Consider the following 12,665-nt stretch of genomic DNA (forward strand, 5'->3'; position numbering starts at 1 on the left):
CTTTTCTTTTTGGAACACAGAGCTCTCTGCTGACATCATGACCACAGTGCTCTTTGCCGACTTCTCTGTCCATTTTAATAACAGTCCAGAGTAGGAGAAAAGCCCCATAGAAAACATATGCTGCTCTGGACAGTTCCTAAAATGGACAGAGGTGTTAGCAGAGAGCACTGTGTTCCAAAAAGAAAATGATTTCCTCTGTAGTATTCAGCAGCTAGAAATCTTATCCTTACTTTATTTTGCATATGATTTTAAAAAAAAAGTTTTCCAATGGAGTACCCCTTTAAGAGGTTAAGACATATATTAGGGTATGTTCACACACTGTATTTTTGGCTGTATTTCTAAGCAAGCAAAGATGACTATTTGCAGTTTTTTTTTTTTTCTGGCCCTTATGTCTTACTTATGGCCACATATAGTAAACATGCTTATTATTTAACAGCTGTTTGGAATTACAGTAGTTTTTTTTAAATGTATTGATGGCTACTTTATAAACGTTCACAAATCACAAGCAAAATAACCGTAAAGCCGTTATTTTTGTAAAATTTACACATGGCTAATTTTACACTAAGAACATAGCCTTAAGCTTTCCTTACCTTAGCCAACATAGCAAGATGCTGATTTTGAACAATAGCGGTCCTGTACGTAGCTAACCCTCCTTCTTCTAGATTGGGAAACAGAAAATACAGATGGACACTGTAACAAAAACAAAATGAAGAAATATCAAAACTAGCACAAAGGAATGAAAAAAAATCATTATGTAATTATCAAATTGCTTTGCGCTTGGGATCAATAGGAATTATTATTCATATGTGTCATGAAAAATCCACAGATTGCAGCAAGATATTATTCATTATTAATCCATCATTTCAATTGTGCTGTACTTAAACACACACAGATTGCATCCAGTTGTCGGGAGAGTGAAAGGCAGATCAATACGATACAGCCAAAGCATAAAACCTCAACAGTGTCAAAAGCTTTTCTTTGTAAGATTTTCTTCTAATAGCTTCACAGCTTGTGAAACTCACTCTGTGAATTTTGATTAATATTTACATATACACTTATTGACAAAAAAATAATGCTCCTGGAAGGAAAATAGATTGGAATCAAATAAAAAATGTATCAATCTACCCTGATCCGAAACGGTCTGATTTTCCCATAACAACCAATTTCAGCAATGATATTCCTAAGTGATTAAAATAGTAAAATCATATCTATATAAGTGATACAATATTAGAGAGAATATATATATATATATATATATATATATATATATATATATATATATATATATATACGGTATATATATATATATATATATTTTTTTTTTTTTTTTTTTTTTTATTTTGCAATACTAGAAGGAAAGGATAAAGACTATGCAATTGAAATGAGCCTCCAATACCCTGTTGGGCTGCCTCTAACCTGAATACAAGATGTTATACAGTTGGACATGGAAACTATGGATTCTGTATGGCATCTTGCAGCATAATTGCCCAATTATGTAGCTGCTGGGCTTGAAGATCCTGCGTACTCGTAGGTTGCCAAAGTTGGTGTCCCAGCTGGTCGCATAAATACTCGATTGGAGATCAATCTGGTGACTGGGCAGGCCAAAGAAGTGTTGCAATTCTAAGGCAGCACACGTGGTCACAGGATCTCCTGCACATATCTCTTAGCTGTTAGTGGCTCTCTGTCAGATCTGACTGTGACCGACTGTCATATGTGATGACTCCTCAGATCATCATGACAGCAGTTGGGACAATGTTTTGTTTGACGGCAAAAGCATGACTGATAGACAATTCACTTGGATGGAGCTGTGCTGCAATTTCATGCCCAGCTGGTTGACTACAGGGCTACTTGGCAGACAAAAAACAATAATGAAAGTGTAGTACTACAGTACATTAGGATTGTGTGCCCTTCATTTTCACTATGGGTGGGTTTCTAAGAGGTTGGGTCCCCAACTGATCATAAAGTGATGGCTTATCCTAGTGCTATGCCATCACTCTATGAGGTGTATATAAATGCAGAAATGACTAATACTTTAAGCAAGAAACTTGTGGATTCTTTCAAATGCATGTTCGATGAATAAATGTAAGCCAATGCGTCTTAATCTCAGAGCAAATTATTTATAACATTTACTCGTATTCATGTGTTATAGATGAACTAATCTTGACTGATGCTAAACCAAATAAATCTTCAAGGAAAAATCCAGTGGGTCAATAGGACTATGTAGTTTCTAGTCGACACATTAAGCATTTATGTCACGATGCCGGCTGGCAGGTAGTGGACCCTCTGTGCCAGAGAGGGATTGGCGTGGACCGTGCTAGTGGACCGGTTCTAAGCCACTACTGGTTTTCACCAGAGCCCGCCGCAAAGCGGGATGGTCTTGCTGCGGCGGTAGTGACCAGGTCGTATCCACTAGCAACGGCTCACCTCTCTGGCTGCTGAAGATAGGCGCGGTACAAGGGAGTAGGCAGAAGCAAGGTCGGACGTAGCAGAAGGTCGGGGCAGGCAGCAAGGATCGTAGTCAGGGGCAACGGCAGAAGGTCTGGAAACACAGGCAAGGAACACACAAGGAACGCTTTCACTGGCACTAAGGCAACAAGATCCGGCAAGGGAGTGCAAGGGAAGTGAGGTAATATAGGGAAGTGCACAGGTGAAAACCCTAATTGGAACCACTGCGCCAATCAGCGGCGCAGTGGCCCTTTAAATCGCAGAGACCCGGCGCGCGCGCGCCCTAGGGAGCGGGGCCGCGCGCGCCGGGACAGAACAGACGGGGAGCGAGTCAGGTAGGGGAGCCGGGGTGCGCATCGCGAGCGGGCGCTACCCGCATCGCGAATCGCATCCCGGCTGGCAGCAGGATCGCAGCGCCCCGGGTCAGAGGACGTGACCGGAGCGCTGCAGCGGAGGGAGTGAAGCGAGCGCTCCGGGGAGGAGCGGGGACCCGGAGCGCTCGGCATAACAGTACCCCCCCCCTTGGGTCTCCCCCTCTTCTTGGAGCCTGAGAACCTGAGGAGCAGACTTTTGTCAAGGATGTTGTCCTCAGGTTCCCAGGATCTCTCTTCAGGACCACAACCCTCCCAGTCTACTAAAAAAAAATTTTTCCCTCTGACCTTTTTGGCAGCCAAAATTTCCTTGACCGAGAAGACGTCCGAGGAGCCGGAAACAGGAGTGGGAGGAACAGATTTGGGAGAAAAACGGTTGAGGATGAGTGGTTTGAGAAGAGAGACGTGAAAGGCATTAGGGATACGAAGAGAAGGAGGAAGAAGAAGTTTATAAGAGACAGGATTAATTTGACACAAAATTTTGAAAGGACCAAGATAGCGTGGTCCCAACTTGTAGCTAGGGACACGGAAGCGGACATATTTAGCGGAGAGCCATACCTTGTCTCCAGGGGAAAAAACGGGGGGAGCTCTTCTTTTCTTATCCGCGAACCTCTTCATGCGTGAAGAAGCCTGTAAGAGAGAATTTTGGGTCTCTCTCCATATAATGGAAAGGTCACGAGAAATTTCATCCACAGCGGGCAGACCAGAGGGCAAGGGGGTAGGGAGGGGGGGAAGAGGGTGACGGCCGTACACCACGAAAAATGGGGATTTGGAGGAAGATTCAGAGACCCTGAAGTTATACGAAAATTCGGCCCATGGAAGGAGATCTGCCCAGTCATCCTGGCGGGAGGAAACAAAATGTCGCAAATAATCACCCAGGATCTGGTTAATTCTTTCTACTTGTCCATTGGACTGGGGATGATATGCAGAGGAAAAATTTAATTTAATCTTGAGTTGTTTACAGAGAGCCCTCCAGAATTTAGACACGAATTGGACCCCTCTATCCGAGACAATCTGCGTAGGCAACCCGTGAAGACGAAAAATGTGTACAAAAAATTGTTTAGCCAACTGAGGCGCAGAAGGAAGACCAGGAAGAGGGATGAAATGTGCCATTTTGGAGAATCGATCAACGACCACCCAAATAACGGTGTTGCCACGGGAAGGGGGTAAATCAGTAATAAAATCCATACCAATCAGAGACCAAGGCTGTTCGGGGACAGGCAGAGGATGAAGAAAACCAGCGGGCTTCTGGCGAGGAGTCTTATCCCGGGCACAGATAGTGCAGGCTCGCACAAAGTCCCCAACATCCGTCTCCAGAGTCGGCCACCAATAGAAGCGGGAGATGAGTTGCACAGATTTCTTGATGCCCGCATGACCTGCGAGATGGGAGGAGTGACCCCATTTGAGGATTCCGAGGCGTTGGCGTGGAGAAACAAAGGTCTTTCCTGGAGGAGTCTGCCTGATGGAGGCAGGAGAAGTGGAGATCAGGCAGTCAGGTGGAATGATGTGTTGCGGAGGGAGATCAACTTCTGAGGCATCCGAGGAACGAGAGAGAGCATCGGCCCTAATGTTCTTATCGGCAGGACGAAAGTGAATCTCAAAATTAAATCGGGCAAAGAACAGAGACCACCGGGCCTGGCGAGGATTCAGCCGTTGGGCCGACTGGAGGTAGGAGAGGTTCTTGTGGTCGGTGTAGATAATAACAGGAAATCTTGATCCCTCCAGCAGATGCCTCCATTCCTCAAGTGCTAATTTAATGGCTAGAAGCTCTCGATCCCCGATGGAGTAGTTCCTCTCCGCTGGAGAGAAGGTCCTAGAGAAAAAACCACAAGTGACAGCATGCCCGGAAGGATTTTTTTGTAGAAGAACAGCTCCAGCTCCTACTGAGGAGGCATCAACCTCCAATAGGAAGGGTTTGGAAGGGTCAGGTCTGGAGAGCACGGGAGCCGAAGAAAAGGCAGACTTGAGTCGTTTAAAGGAGTCTTCTGCTTGAGGAGGCCAGGACTTGGGATCAGCATTTTTCTTGGTTAAAGCCACGATAGGAGCCACAATGGTAGAAAAATGTGGAATAAATTGCCTGTAATAATTGGCGAACCCCAAAAAGCGTTGGATAGCACGGAGTCCGGAGGGGCGTGGCCAATTTAAGACGGCAGAGAGTTTGTCTGGATCCATCTGTAGTCCCTGGCCAGAGACCAAATATCCTAGAAAAGGAAGAGATTGGCATTCAAACAGACATTTCTCAATTTTGGCATAGAGTTGGTTGTCACGAAGTCTCTGAAGAACCATACGGACATGCTGGCGGTGTTCTTCTAGATTGGCAGAAAAAATTAGGATATCGTCCAGATATACCACAACACAGGAGTATAACAGATCACGAAAAATTTCATTGACAAAGTCTTGGAAGACGGCAGGGGCATTGCACAGTCCAAAGGGCATGACCAGATACTCAAAGTGTCCATCTCTGGTGTTAAATGCCGTTTTCCACTCGTCCCCCTCTCTGATGCGGATGAGGTTATAGGCGCCTCTTAAGTCCAATTTAGTGAAGATGTGGGCACCTTGGAGGCGATCAAAGAGTTCAGAGATGAGGGGTAAGGGGTAGCGGTTCTTAACCGTGATTTTATTAAGACCGCGGTAGTCAATGCAAGGACGTAGGGAGCCATCTTTTTTGGACACAAAGAAAAATCCGGCTCCGGCAGGAGAGGAGGATTTACGGATAAAGCCCTTTTTTAGATTCTCCTGGACGTATTCGGACATGGCAAGAGTCTCTGGGGCAGAGAGAGGATAAATTCTGCCCCGGGGTGGAGTAGTACCCGGGAGGAGGTCGATAGGGCAATCATAAGGCCTGTGAGGAGGTAGAGTCTCAGCTTGTTTTTTGCAGAAAACATCCGCGAAGTCCATATAGGCCTTAGGGAGACCGGTTACTGGAGGAACCACAGAGTTACGGCAAGGGTTACTGGGAACCGGTTTTAGACAGTTCTTGGAACAAGAGGACCCCCAACTCTTGATCTCCCCAGTGGACCAATCCAGGGTTGGGGAATGAAGTTGAAGCCAGGGAAGTCCAAGGAGAATCTCCGAGGTGCAATTGGGGAGGACCAAAAGTTCAATCCTCTCATGATGAGATCCGATGCTCATAAGAAGGGGCTCCGTGCGGAAACGTATGGTACAGTCCAATCTTTCATTATTTACACAATTGATGTAGAGGGGTCTGGCGAGACTGGTCACTGGGATGTTGAACCTGTTGACGAGAGAGGCCAAAATAAAATTTCCTGCAGATCCAGAGTCCAAGAAGGCCACTGTAGAGAAGGAGAAGGCAGAGGCAGACATCCGCACAGGCACAGTAAGACGTGGAGAAGCAGAGTAGACATCAAGGACTGTCTCACCTTTGTGCGGAGTCAGCGTATGTCTTTCCAGGCGGGGAGGACGGATAGGACAATCCCTCAGGAAGTGTTCGGTACTAGCACAGTACAGGCAGAGGTTCTCCATACGGCGTCGTGTCCTCTCTTGAGGTGTCAGGCGAGACCGGTCGACCTGCATAGCCTCCACGGCGGGAGGCACAGGAACAGATTGCAGGGGACCAGAGGAGAGAGGAGCCGAGGAGACGAAACGCCTCGTGCGAACAGAGTCCATATCTTGGCGGAGTTCCTGACGCCTTTCAGAAAAACGCATGTCAATGCGAGTGGCTAGGTGAATAAGTTCATGTAGATTAGCAGGAATTTCTCGTGCGGCCAGAACATCTTTAATGTTGCTGGATAGGCCTTTTTTGAAGGTCGCGCAGAGGGCCTCATTATTCCAGGACAATTCTGAAGCAAGTGTACGGAATTGTACGGCATACTCGCCAACGGAAGAATTACCCTGGACCAGGTTCAACAGGGCAGTCTCAGCAGAAGAGGCTCGGGCAGGTTCCTCAAAGACACTTCGGATTTCCGAGAAGAAGGAGTGTACAGAGGCAGTGACGGGGTCATTGCGGTCCCAGAGCGGTGTGGCCCATGACAGGGCTTTTCCGGACAGAAGACTGACTACGAAAGCCACCTTAGACCTTTCAGTGGGAAACAGGTCCGACATCATCTCCAGATGCAGGGAACATTGGGAAAGAAAGCCACGGCAAAACTTAGAGTCCCCATCAAATTTATCCGGCAAGGATAAGCGTATCCCAGGAGCGGCCACTCGCTGCGGAGGAGGTGCAGGAGCTGGCGGAGGAGATGACTGCTGAAGCTGTGGTAGCAACTGTTGTAGCATAACGGTCAGTTGAGACAGCTGTTGGCCTTGTTGCGCTATCTGTTGTGACTGCTGGGCGACCACCGTGGTGAGGTCAGCGACAACTGGCAGAGGAACTTCAGCGGGATCCATGGCCGGATCTACTGTCACGATGCCGGCTGGCAGGTAGTGGACCCTCTGTGCCAGAGAGGGATTGGCGTGGACCGTGCTAGTGGACCGGTTCTAAGCCACTACTGGTTTTCACCAGAGCCCGCCGCAAAGCGGGATGGTCTTGCTGCGGCGGTAGTGACCAGGTCGTATCCACTAGCAACGGCTCACCTCTCTGGCTGCTGAAGATAGGCGCGGTACAAGGGAGTAGGCAGAAGCAAGGTCGGACGTAGCAGAAGGTCGGGGCAGGCAGCAAGGATCGTAGTCAGGGGCAACGGCAGAAGGTCTGGAAACACAGGCAAGGAACACACAAGGAACGCTTTCACTGGCACTAAGGCAACAAGATCCGGCAAGGGAGTGCAAGGGAAGTGAGGTAATATAGGGAAGTGCACAGGTGAAAACCCTAATTGGAACCACTGCGCCAATCAGCGGCGCAGTGGCCCTTTAAATCGCAGAGACCCGGCGCGCGCGCGCCCTAGGGAGCGGGGCCGCGCGCGCCGGGACAGAACAGACGGGGAGCGAGTCAGGTAGGGGAGCCGGGGTGCGCATCGCGAGCGGGCGCTACCCGCATCGCGAATCGCATCCCGGCTGGCAGCAGGATCGCAGCGCCCCGGGTCAGAGGACGTGACCGGAGCGCTGCAGCGGAGGGAGTGAAGCGAGCGCTCCGGGGAGGAGCGGGGACCCGGAGCGCTCGGCATAACAATTTAATCCTCTTGAAACTGTAACATATAGCAGAGTTGTATTTCCATAACGTAGGTAAAAATGCTAACAAAACCATTAAAGCAGAATCTAAGAGATACCTCAATTCTAGTGTTACATTAGAAAAAACACTGACAATTATTGGAAACATTCAGGAAGATAAAGTGATTAAAATGAACCTGTCTTGTTAATAATGCAGTCCAATCTACAGACAGCATGTTATAGAACAGGAGGAACTGAGCAGATGGATATATAGTTTTGTGCGAAAAGTTTCAGAATAATTTATTTTTCCCATATAACTCTGCTCATGTTGCAGACTTACTTCATAATACCTCTCACTATTTGTACACTTATAGACAGCTGAAAATTACTGAGTTGGTCCACACATTTGAATTATCTGTCAGAGCTCTTACCCATCCTCTGCCCCCACTACTTGCTTCTCAGAAGACAGCAACACCTGAGCTGATACTAACCAGCAGCTTCTCGTTTAACTGGATCCTTGCTAAACAACCAGCCATTTCCCTGTTGAGCCCTGGCTATTTAACAGTTCAGTTTGCCTCTACCTTTGTGTAGCCTCTGATCTCCAGGTGCTTATCTACGTATGAGTCTGTCCTACATCCACATTGGTCAGTATCTGGACTTCTGCTATTGCTGAATACCAGCTTTGGCTCCTGACCCTTGAACAAGCCCCTTGTTATTTTTATTTTCTTTATTTTAATAAAGGTATGAGTTGCACTGCACAATGGTCTCCATCTGGTTTTTTGTTTCCTTACATTAGCACATTATACAATAGAATTAAAAAATAAAAGTAAATATAAAAACAAAATAAAATAAATAACTGGGGCTTATGAATCAAAGATGGCATCAGCTGAGATGGTTTTTATTTATTTATTACAATCCCTATGGTCTACTTTTGCCAACGTTGAGGATTGCCCCAGGATTGCATTACCATCTGGAAAAAAAGACTCTAGACAATGGGATGAAGCTGGCCACTTATTATATCTAGGTACTTTAGGTCTTTTACTGTGAGTAGGACAATCTGACATTAGGTGTGTCATGATCTTGCACCCCAAAAAATACAGGAACACCTGCTTTGCTTTACAAAGGGTTAAAGGCAATATACACAAAAGGCTTCATCTAGTGATCTCCAGACATACAAATGACCAGAAGTAGGGAAGTAGTGACTGGCTCTTTCGACAAGCTTGTGACAAGCTTAGAATTTCAACCACATCTACTTCTTTCTGTAGATAGTTTACCAGTCTTTCCATATTAATATGTGATCAAGGAAACAGGAGACCTTGATACACCCTTCACCCCATGTGACAGATGCCCCTACCAGGTGTGTGCGCTAACAATAATTTGCCCTTGAACCTCTAAATATCACAACTGAAAATCTCTCGCTTCACAACTGGAAAATTACCACTTAAATTTATTGCTGAAAAATAAAAGAACTGTAGCCCACATGCAGAAGACTGATACCTATATAAAAATGTATTTGAGCCTAGGGACAAATAGTTGAACATTCAACAAAGAAAAATATATATATGCTTTTAGTTTTATAATGAAGCTTTTGATTATTGACTTGGTTGCATCATCCTTCTTTGAAAAAGGCCTTTCTGAGCACTGGAATGTACAGTACTATTATGAGCAAGGACAGCATACTTTGAAAGAACCTGGAACACCTGTCCAATCTGTCTTTACAACCTGACTTTTAGAATCCTGGCATGTGAATACAGATTCCTCAAATAAAAGACAAAATAGATAGAGGACCAAACAAAAATCCCAAATCGCTGAAGAAAGTATGACGTATTTTATTCACGCACAGTTCAAGCTGCGCTGGCTCGAAGAATGATGGTGATTCTGTGCCATTTGCTTGAGTTATTAGGCAAAGCAACTTGGCACAAAGCATTGAAAAAGAACAAGAGGTGAGAAGTAAGGCAGCAGAATGTGCGGTTTCTAGTGCCCGTCTACTTCTGCTTCACAATAGAAATGCATTATCCTTGTCCCTAAAAATACATCATTGCACCTGAGACACCATTACTCTGGTACACCGCAAAGACAGGAACTGCCACTGCAGATGCAAGGTAAAAAGTAATCTGGGGAGCAAGACAGTGGCCCTTCTGTAATGTACACCCAGCAGTATTAAAGAGTACCTCTCATGATTTTATAATCCTCCCAGTTCACTGCCCCATCATGATAAACCACCCCTGCCTTTATTTTTATAATTTTTTCCTTTTTTGCACCTTGATATTGCTCTGTTTTTCTGCTTAGTCTCAGTCAGATTCGCAGACTGAGAAGGGGCGTTCCCCAGCAGGCTGTGACATCATCTGAAGCCATACAGGCGAGAACTTCCTCCCTCACTCTGCTACACAGCCCATAGCAGTTCAGTGTGTGAGGTGAGCTATGATTGGCTAAGGCTGCACCCCCCCCCCCCCCTCAGCATTTCTTGATTTTGGACTTCTGCCAGGCCAGAAGGAGTCCAAAGTCTGTGCAAAAGATGGCGGGAAATGTGCTCTGGATAAGTAGGGAGACACCTAGTGGCAGATTTTTTTTTTAAACACAAATAAAACTTCCTTTTTTTTTTAACAAAGTACCATAGAAATACTTTTTATAAACCATAAGGAGTGCAATAGCAAACATTTTTTTAATGAGAGTTCCCATTTAAGTCACTTAAGCCTAATATTTGCCTCACAGGAAGAGGAATGCCTCCCCCTTTACGCTAAAGATAATATTAAAAATAAATAAAATGCATTGGATTGTGGCGTATGTTCCTAAGTAAAGTGGAGTTTTTTTTATGTGTGACTCAAGCTGAGGAAGGCAGCTCAGTTCAAGTAAACAGCTGTACCAGAAATGTCAGGGCTTGCTATCCACCAGCACTATCTACCCTTTTACTTGTGTATGTAGTCTTACAACCCTCTATTGCCATTGTAGCAACACCCCTTGCAGGCAGGTGCCTCGGATTTCCTTTGTTCTGGTAAAATGAAGCTGCTCATCAGATCTGCAGTATTAGATGTGTATATGAGACAATACATTTAATGACATAGCAATTGTGAACAGACACAAAGACAACACTTTGTAAATTGAAGATCAGGGAAATGTAATATTACATATCACTGATACAAGGGAAAGTCAATATTTTGTGGTGTGTTTTCAAAAAGTGTTGGGCAAACTGTATTATTGTGAGCAAACACGTGAATGGTCACTGTCAGGTCAAGTACATACTCTACATTTCATAGCCTATGTGATTTCTAACATACAGTATTTGTAAATCACTTAATTTGATTTAATCAATCAAAAATGACTCATGACCTAAAATCTTGGCCACTAGATGACTCACTTTCCTGAAAACTGCTGTCCACTGCCTATTTTAAGGGAAAGTCCTTCTTTAGAAGTAGAAAGACCAAATACGGAACACAAGATGTAGTGGTGGAGGTAGGGATGGTGCGAGGCTTAGCTAGCATTATGCAGGGAAGTAAGCTTGGACTAAGTGCCGACCTAGGCCTAGCAGTGCTTACCAAAGGGTCCACAATCTTCCTGAAAGGTAGTTCAAGGCTTCCCTCTTATTGCCTATATATTTGTTGGAAGCTGTCCCTTTTGTAAATACTTGTGTTCTTACAATGTACACAGTGATACCTCTAGGATGTAGTACCCCTCTATAATTATCCTCATTATTAGCAAGTTACTGCTTAGACCAGGGTGGCTTTTGTGATGTAACCAATTCATTGATGTGATCCTGTGTGTGCTACTGTTTGTCTCCTTTTAGCTCCCAATGCAAACCCACTAACCTCCTTCTCCCACTACATGCCCTGTATGTTACTGTATTGTAAATTATCACCCAGCACAATGTCTGGAGTTAAATTCAGTGCACTTTTTTTCAGAACTATATAATGTCATGGAAGGGAGGAAAGGGCTTTTGAGTAGGTTCTCTCCTGTCATTAGCCAGAGAAGATAAAGGAGTCTGTGTTTGAGTAATGCCGGCAAACAGCCCAGCTCTGGTCTCTCTGAAATGGAATAAGAGATAACTGCACCATAGAGGGAACTCTCAGGAGCTCTATAACCACAGCAACAGCCCAAAATCCACCTTTTCACCATCTATGCAGGGCTTTAAATTCTTTTTAAAGTAAGCTTTAACTGTGTAACTATAACTAGCACCTTAATACTGAGCTTCTACCCACTCATGGATGATAGGCATGTAAATAACACTGTGGCTTGTTTGTAGCCTGTTGGAAACTGGTGTACTATCCTGTACTTGACCTTTTTATGTGGTATGCTGTACATCTAATATATTTGGATTTTAGTAGAGGTAGTTGTAGGACAATAAGGAACCTTGATGTGGGCTACTAGCCAGAGAAATAGGGCCACATTTTAATGGATAACTCAGATTTGTTTGCATGTTTGCAAAACATAGTGTGCCTTTGAGATATTAGGGGAGAGTTGGATGTCAGTACTTTATGAGGTGTACTTGGAAGGTGCTATGAAGCCAGCCTGATTGTACAGTATGAGTGTTACTGATAGGCTGTAAAACTGTCAATAATTCCTCATGTGACTCTTACTACTTTCAGTCATCTCCAACTAAAAACTTTACCCCGTGTCTAATCCACACACACAAGGCACTATAAAAATACTGGTATCACCATACACCATTCCTGGGACTGGCTTTAGTGGTCACATGCAAGGACAAGTGAGATGTAACCTGTGTATTCTGCTTGTGAGCTTAGATTTGCTTTGGACTTAATAAAGGGAGGAACCCCGAAAGCTTCTCTCTACAAAATCCTGTTAGTCCAATAA

General features: G+C 45.0%; 1 protein-coding gene across 1 annotated transcript in view; it reads right to left on the bottom strand.

The window, feature by feature from the left end:
• The window catches only part of DROSHA (drosha ribonuclease III), a 261,155-nt gene that overhangs the window by 84,333 nt on the left and 164,157 nt on the right, over window positions 1-12,665 (bottom strand). Inside the window, exon 21 of the mRNA XM_056520973.1 lies at window positions 591-690. Coding sequence (XP_056376948.1) covers window positions 591-690 — 100 coding nt within the window. The remainder of the gene's footprint in view (window positions 1-590; window positions 691-12,665) is intronic.

The sequence above is a fragment of the Hyla sarda genome, chromosome 5 (genome assembly GCF_029499605.1).
Source record: "Hyla sarda isolate aHylSar1 chromosome 5, aHylSar1.hap1, whole genome shotgun sequence".
In the NCBI taxonomy this organism is placed as follows: Eukaryota; Metazoa; Chordata; class Amphibia; order Anura; family Hylidae; genus Hyla; species Hyla sarda.